This window comes from Herpailurus yagouaroundi, unplaced genomic scaffold (assembly GCF_014898765.1).
Source record: "Herpailurus yagouaroundi ecotype Mexico unplaced genomic scaffold, PumYag 142864, whole genome shotgun sequence".
Classification (NCBI taxonomy): Eukaryota; Metazoa; Chordata; class Mammalia; order Carnivora; family Felidae; genus Herpailurus; species Herpailurus yagouaroundi.
Window position 1 is genome coordinate 1 of NW_024422384.1, and position 7,685 is coordinate 7,685.

At 41.8% G+C, this 7,685-nt stretch overlaps 1 protein-coding gene across 1 annotated transcript; it reads left to right on the forward strand.

Moving 5' to 3' along the window:
* Nucleotides 1–230: 230 nt before the first annotated feature.
* LOC121026582 (60S ribosomal protein L10a-like) lies at nucleotides 231–954 on the forward strand. Its single transcript, XM_040469391.1, has one exon. The coding sequence runs from the start codon at nucleotides 269–271 to the stop codon at nucleotides 920–922; it is 654 nt and encodes a 217-aa protein (XP_040325325.1). The 5' UTR covers nucleotides 231–268; the 3' UTR covers nucleotides 923–954.
* The last annotated feature ends 6,731 nt before the right edge of the window (nucleotides 955–7,685 follow it).

The window sequence follows — 7,685 nt, forward strand, 5'->3', positions numbered from 1 at the left end:
GTCATGTACACAGTAGTGACACCCATGCTGAACCCCTTCATCTACAGTCTGAGGAACAAAGATATGAAGAGGGGTTTGAGGAAATTAAGGGACAGAATACACTCATAAAATGAAAAAATAGATGGAACAGTTTAAATGGGAGATGACCCAAGAAATGGTCACATCATCTTTCTTTACAACCCATTTTTCACATGACACTCAAAAAGGTCATAGAAGGTAGTGTTGAAAAGCAGTAAGAGGCTTTTTTCCTGCTGTTGTGTGTGGCGCTATGAGCAGCAAAGTCTCCCGCGATACCCTGTACGAGGCGGTGCGGGAAGTCCTGCACGGGAACCAGCGCAAGCGCAGGAAGTTTTTGGAGACCGTGGAGCTGCAGATCAGCTTGAAGAACTATGATCCTCAGAAGGACAAACGCTTCTCGGGCACCGTCAGGCTTAAGTCCACTCCCCGCCCCAAGTTCTCCGTATGTGTGCTGGGGGACCAGCAGCACTGTGATGAGGCGAAGGCTGTGGATATTCCCCACATGGACATTGAGGCTCTGAAGAAACTCAACAAGAATAAAAAGCTAGTCAAGAAGCTGGCCAAGAAGTATGATGCCTTTCTGGCTTCTGAATCTCTGATCAAGCAGATTCCACGAATCCTGGGCCCTGGCCTGAATAAGGCTGGCAAGTTCCCTTCCTTGCTGACCCAGAATGAGAATATGGTGGCCAAAGTGGATGAAGTGAAGTCCACAATCAAATTCCAGATGAAGAAGGTGTTGTGTCTGGCAGTGGCTGTTGGCCACGTGAAGATGAGAGATGATGAGCTTGTGTATAACATCCACTTAGCTGTCAATTTCCTGGTGTCATTGCTCAAGAAGAATTGGCAGAATGTCCGGGCTTTATACATCAAGAGCACCATGGGCAAGCCCCAACGCCTATACTAAGGCACAGTTTAATAAACCCTAGTGCTACCTGCCATTATCTGTCTGCCTGTGACTAGGGGAGAGGGAAGTGCTCTGTGAGCTGACATTGCATGCCAGAGCTTTGTGCTGATGACTGCAGTTCCTGGCACCCAGTGATGGCTAGTCCTTTTCTCCGTGCTGCAAACCAGGAAGTGCATTCTATCTACCTTAAAATTTAGGTCTTTTGGATACTTACAACATGTGACAGTATAGGACTACTAACAGGGACTGAAACTCTTCTGTACCCTGGAGGGGCTGATCTAGGCTAGGACTCCAGCCTGTGGTGCTCCTGCTTACTAGTAGAAAGGAGTCAGGGCCTTCACTGTGAGGACGTTGACTCTGTCCTTGGCAGCGTGCTTAACCTGTGCGCTGAAGTTGCTTCCCTTTTACACCATTGGTTCTTTCTGTGGGCTTTTTTTGTTTGGTTTTATCCCTCTAAGTGGTGTGTTGAGGCTCAGTCTGTAGGGATCACAAGGACCAAATGGAGTTTGGATTCCTAGATTCTTGTCTGCAATCCTGATCTAGTATTTGTGTGACCTCAAGTTGAATACTGTATATTCAGGGGTAGTAATTTACTTGGAGATGTTTAGGAAAACACAAATAGATCTGTATTAATATTGTAATTCACCAACCTTGTTTTTTGGGGGAGCTTAGCAAGCGGGTAGAATTGGGCTGTGGAAACTTTTAGATCTTTGTACTTGGGTAGGCTCTGCGGCAGGCAGTTCCCTGTTCTTGCCTCCAACACCCAGTACTGGGAAGTTGGTTTTTGGTATGGGAAATACCTGTGATTTAACATTAGACTTGAACCTGCTTCATTTAACTTTGGTAAAGTAACAGGTTCATCCCTCCATCTCTTAACTACAGCTGACAGGCCAATCCAAAGTATATATAAAAATGTACCTTGAAACAAGCTTGAACCATGAACAATCCGAGGTTTTCACCAAAGATCTTTGAGGTTTTTTTTATTGTTTTAGCTTTTAAGTTAGTAACTGCTAGTAACTTTGCTTACTGGTAAAAAAGCTGCAGTCTTATCTTGTGATAAGCCCGGAATTTGGGGTCCTAGTTTATGCATAGTAAAAGTGATTGGAAGTTGACCTAACAGAATGTTGGCCATGTTTAACTCTGGGAGTAAAATGATTATCTGGGAAAAAAAAAAAAAAAAAAAAAAAAAAGAAAAGAAAAGCAGTAAGAGCCCTGGCCTTAAAGCTAGAACACTTAGTTTCTATCAATAACATTGACCAAATATATGTGTAATCCCAGGACAAGTGCTGCTAGGAATCCACATTTCAGGAAAACCATTTTTGCCCCCTATAAAACTAAAGCTATCTTGAAGAGCAATAAAGCATCTCCAAATCCCTCCTCTATGGGCTTTACTTTGGCTAGTATTCAAGAAATTAAAAAGTCCTATTCATTTTGAGGATAAGAAATTACATGAATTTGGTAGGGAATTGGGAAAGACTTCTTGGGATAATGACCTAAGATCACAGTTAAGATGTATTGATTTTGACAGAGCAAAGTTCAATAGAGTAGGAAATGGACAGAGAGCATTTCACATAGTGGGAACCATACAAAGAGGAAGAGGCAATAAACACTGGAATGTGTCTGAGGGACAGCAGAAACTCCAATGCCACTTGTTCAATTTGAGAACAGAAAGAATAAGGCTGGAAAGATGGAAGAATCTACACAGCAGATTTAGTGCCCCCACCAAAACCACGGAGTCCTCACAGTGAATTCTCAGCACTTGACTCCTTTTCCTTTCCCTCTTACTCTGCCTTTGTCCACATGTCCATGATCCTCACAGAAATGCCCTTTACACTCTGGAAGAAAGCAATGTGTGTATTAGTCAGGATAAGCGAGATTGCACCGAGGAAACAATCTCAAAATCGTTGGACCTTGAAACCAAAGGATTAGTTTGTAATCACACTGCGTGTTCACCATTGAGAACTAGTAGGGTGCTGTTCATTTTAAATGTTCAGTGGCCAAAGCTGATAGAGCAGATGCCATTGTAAACATTCATCATCACTCTATGAGAAGCTGAGGAAAACTCTTGAAGATTTTCCACCGGCATCGAAAAACTCTTGAAGATTTTCCACCGGCATCGAAAAACTCTGGTCTGGAAGTGACTCACACCACTTGTGCCTACAACTCACTGTCAACAACTAATCTCAAGACCCCTCCCAAACACAAGGGAGCCAGGAGGCACAATTCAACAGTGAATCTGTCAAATGGAGACCCAATATTATCTGATGAACAGATTTAATGACTACTACAGACTCTAATAACACACAAATACAAACGTATGAATGTGTTGCTTAATCAATGTTCCTGATTATCAATTTCAATAACAAAAATAACATAAAATTGAATACTGTCTCTGGAGTCCTTTAGCCTCAATTATTTCACCAAGTTTTAACAACCAGCGGCCTTTACTAATCATAAGCTTGTTGATGGCTGGAGCTTAAGTTGAATATCAGACCTCAGCCTTAGAAATATAACAAGAGGTGTATGGTGGCCTTATGGAACACAGGGCCACCGAGAGCCCAACATTAAGGTCCCTGCCATTGCTGTTATTGCTTCCTCTTCAAGTGATCAGAAAGCAACTAGAAATCCAGGAAATAAACTCAGGTTGCAATTGCCTTCATCTTATACAGACATACCTGGTTTTCATCACTATATCCCACCAGTCACTCAGTTTTAGGGATGCTGGCCTAGGATTTCTGTATGCTTTATACTTTCTCTATTTTTGTGCCATAGTTTTAACTAAGCACAGCCACTTGAGAATGTGAGGAATGCCTGGCATATATGGAATAAATAAATTCATTAAATACATCTTCAGGTAACTTCTAAATGAAATTAAGTCACTGGGTCCCAGGCAACTGAACATATTATTTTTCTGATTCCACTCTGCCATCAGTCCCACACTCCTTTTTCTCAACAGCACATGGTCACTAAGAAATCAAGATCTTTTATGTATAATCCTACAGGTGTTCTATAAAGTAGATGACAAGTGGCCATGATATAATACATTGAGGAGAGTTACCAATCTGGCCCCCAGGTTAGTCCTAATCTTCTCAGACACAGCTAGAGGGCTGTCTCTGTCAGAATAGAAGGCAGTTTCGACAAGATATCCTGCCACCCTTTAGAAGGAGTGAGCTGATGTGAACAGATGCTATCAAAGGACTTTAATCATATTTTTGCTATCCAAACAAAGGAGCCTAGGGTGAACTTGGAAATTAGCTAATAAACATTGGTAAGAATAAAATAAATCTGTTCTGAAAGCACATATAGGCAGATGAAAGGTCTATATGGGCCTTATGAATACCTTGCCAAGTCAGGGGGAAATTTTCTGCATGGTTCTTGGATTAGACGGGAAACCCCTTAACAGTTCCTCCTCCCACATATTGTGAGGCTGGTTGAATGTGATAGTAGAATAATAGTAGAGGCATGTTGTTTAATGAGCAAACTGTGACAGGAAATGTTGTGGGTCTTCTACTGGAATCTCATTACATATATGTAAATGTTGAAGATTTTGCTCAATACTGAGCTAAGGAAAATTGAGTTCCTTGGACATAGTTTATCTGTGTATCAGAGTGAATGACATAAACTACAAGGGATGTGAAACATCAAGGCTAAGGAGGACTGGAGAAGAGTGCTGAGTATTTCTGACGTTGAAGAGTCTGAGAGAGAAGATATCAGCAAAGAAGACTGAAAACGAGGAGTCATATAATCCAAGAGTAGAAGGTTCAGGAGATGAGGATATGGATGTATTTCCCCCCACAGCAGAAGAATCTCCTTCCAGACAAGCCTTCTCCAGGAGATGTCCCATCAGCAGAACTTGCACATGGAGGAAGCAAATGAGCTACTTAGGGTGGAACTTGGTGTATAACTATAAATACAAACAGCACCGAGCTTGTCCAGAGCCACTGCATTCCCTGCACAGGAGAAGTGTTCTCAGAGCCATTGTTTCTGGATGTGTCAGGAATTCCAGACACATATCATGAAGTCATTCTTAGGGGCGTCCCCAGAAACTCGTTTCATCCGAGCCAGAGTCCTACTGATCTGCATCATAGGTAACCCTGGGCTTGCTGCACAAAACAGAAATGATCAGGGTTTTTGGAAATGAGGAGGTTCAAAAGACAAAGATGAAGTCAGCCAGCTATCCACAGGCATAAAGAAACTGAAGACCCGGTCCCAAACCACTTTACCATGGTCAGCTCTCAGATTCCCACTGGCATGCTTAGGGGTTTTAGATTCCCTTCATGGAATCCATCCACCACCACCAAGCCCTGCCCTCAGCCACCAAACACCTGCCCCTTGTCAGGGAGGCGGTATTCTGCTACTATAGCAGAGGAAACCAAGTAAGAAACCATAAGAACAGGCTCCCATGCCAGCCCCACCCTAACAGTGGCTTTGGCAAGTCAGAGGACTACTCTGCCTCGCTTGTGAAGTGGAACACAGTGCCCATACACAGGGCCCTCGTGGAGCCACTATAAAACTGGGAACCCGAGATAGAAGTGGGGCTTGAGAACTTAAGTAACACACACAAAACAGAAGACTGCATCACGTGGAAGAATAAGATTTTTGCATTCCCCATGTAATAATAAAATCATCTCTATTTTTAAATATATACCTTTCAATGGGTGAGTGGCTAAAGAAACAGTGGTACATCAAAACAATCAAATATTATTAAGTGCAAAAAAGAGATGAGCCATCAAGTCTGGAAAACACAGGGAGGAAACTTAAACACATATTACTAAATGAAAGAAGCCAGTCTGAAAAGGCTACAAGCCATCTGATTCCATTATATAACATTCTGAAAAAGGTGAAACTATGGAGACAGTAAAAACATTGGTGCTTGAAGGGCGCAGAGGGAGGGAGGAATGAACAGCTGGAACACCAAGGACTTTAGGACCAGTGAAACTACTCTCTATGATACTATCATGGTATCAATATACATTTGTCAAAACCCGTAGAATGTACAACAGCAAGAGTGAGCCCCAATGTAAACTGTGGATGAGTGATGATGATGTGTCATTATAGTTCATCAGTTATGACAACTGTAGCACCCTGCTGGGGATGTTGACAATTTGGAGGTCTGTGCATATACGAGGGCTTACAAGTATGTGGGAACTTCTGGACTATGTGATCAATTTTGCTGTGAACCTGTAACTGCCCTAAAACAATTAAGTCTATTAAAGGAAAAAATTTTAAAAACTATCTGGAAACAATCAACAAAACCCAAAATGTGAAAAATCCATTAAAAACAGAAGACATGAACAGACATTTTTCCAAAGACATTAGCTGGCCAACGGACACATGAACAGATGCTCAACATCATTGATCATAAGGGAAATACAAATCAAAACGACAATGAAATATCACTTCACAACTGTCAGAATGGGTAAAATCAAAAACACAAGAAACAACAGGTATTGGTGACGATGTGGAGAAAGGGGAACCCTCTTGCATTATTGCTGGGAATGCAAACTGGTGTGCCACTTTACAAAACATTATGGAGGTTCCTCAAAAAGTTAAAAATAGAACTACCCAACAATCTAGCAATTGCACTACCAGGTGTTTACCCAAAGGATACAACTTCAAAGGGATATATGCACCTGTTTGTTTATACAAGCATTATCCACAATAGCCAAAATATGGAAACAACCCAAGTATTCATCAACTAATGGATAAAGAAGTTGTGAGTGGCTCAGTCGGTTAAGCCTCCTACTCTTGGTTTCAGTTCGGATCATGATCTCATGCCTCATGGGTCAAGCCCCGCATCAGGCTTTGTTCTGACAATGCAGAGCCTGCTTGGGATTCTCTCTTTGTCCCTCTCTCCCTACCCTCCCCTGTTTGAGCACTCTCTCTGTCTCTCTCACTCTCAAAATAAATAAATAAACTTTCAAAAACGTTAAAAAAATAAGTTGTGAGATACACACACAATGGAATGTTACTCACCCATCAAAAAATGAAATCTTAGTATTTGCAATGACATGGATGGAGCTAGAGTATTATGCTAAATGAAATAAGTCAGTCAGAGAAAGACAAATAGCATATAATTTAACTCATATGTGGAATTTAAGAAACAAAACAAATGAGCAAAGGGAAATAAATAAGAGACAGACAAAGCAAGAAACAAACTCTTAATTATAGAGAACAAACTAACAGTTTCCAGGGGAGGCAGAGATGGGGCTCAAGAAGCTCACTGATCATGATGAGCACAGCGTGAGGAATGGAAGTGTCGAAATGCTATACTGTACACTTGAAACTAATATAACCCTGAATATTAACTAACTGGAACTAAAATAAAAACTTAAAAAAAAGTGTCTAAGTTTGCAAAAGCTCACACAGTTTACAAGAAACAGCCAGCATCTGAATCTATTCCCTCTGTCTCCAGAGCCTATATTTTAATCCCTTCCCCTAACACTACATAGATACAGGCACCCATACAGACACAGAACTTCAGAGACGTCAGAAGCCATCACCCCACCTCTCCCTCCAGGTAGGCACACAGAAGCTACACAGAGACTTGCACAAAGTGCACATGTATATACACAGCCTGCATATGTGCAAGAACGTACATGTTAGTGTACATGTTTCACATACATGTGCATGAAACATCACCTGTGTTGCTGCAAGGCCCTAATTCCCTTCCTGGGTATATGAGGCTGCACCTCCAGAGGCCAGGTTCCCACCAAGCTCCTGCACACAGAGCTCAGTGAGGACATCAGTAATGTTCTCCTCT

What these genes read in the sequence shown, in the direction of transcription:
- LOC121026582 (XM_040469391.1), top strand. Translation starts at nt 269, where the DNA reads ATGAGCAGCAAAGTCTCCCGCGATACCCTGTACGAGGCGGTGCGGGAA.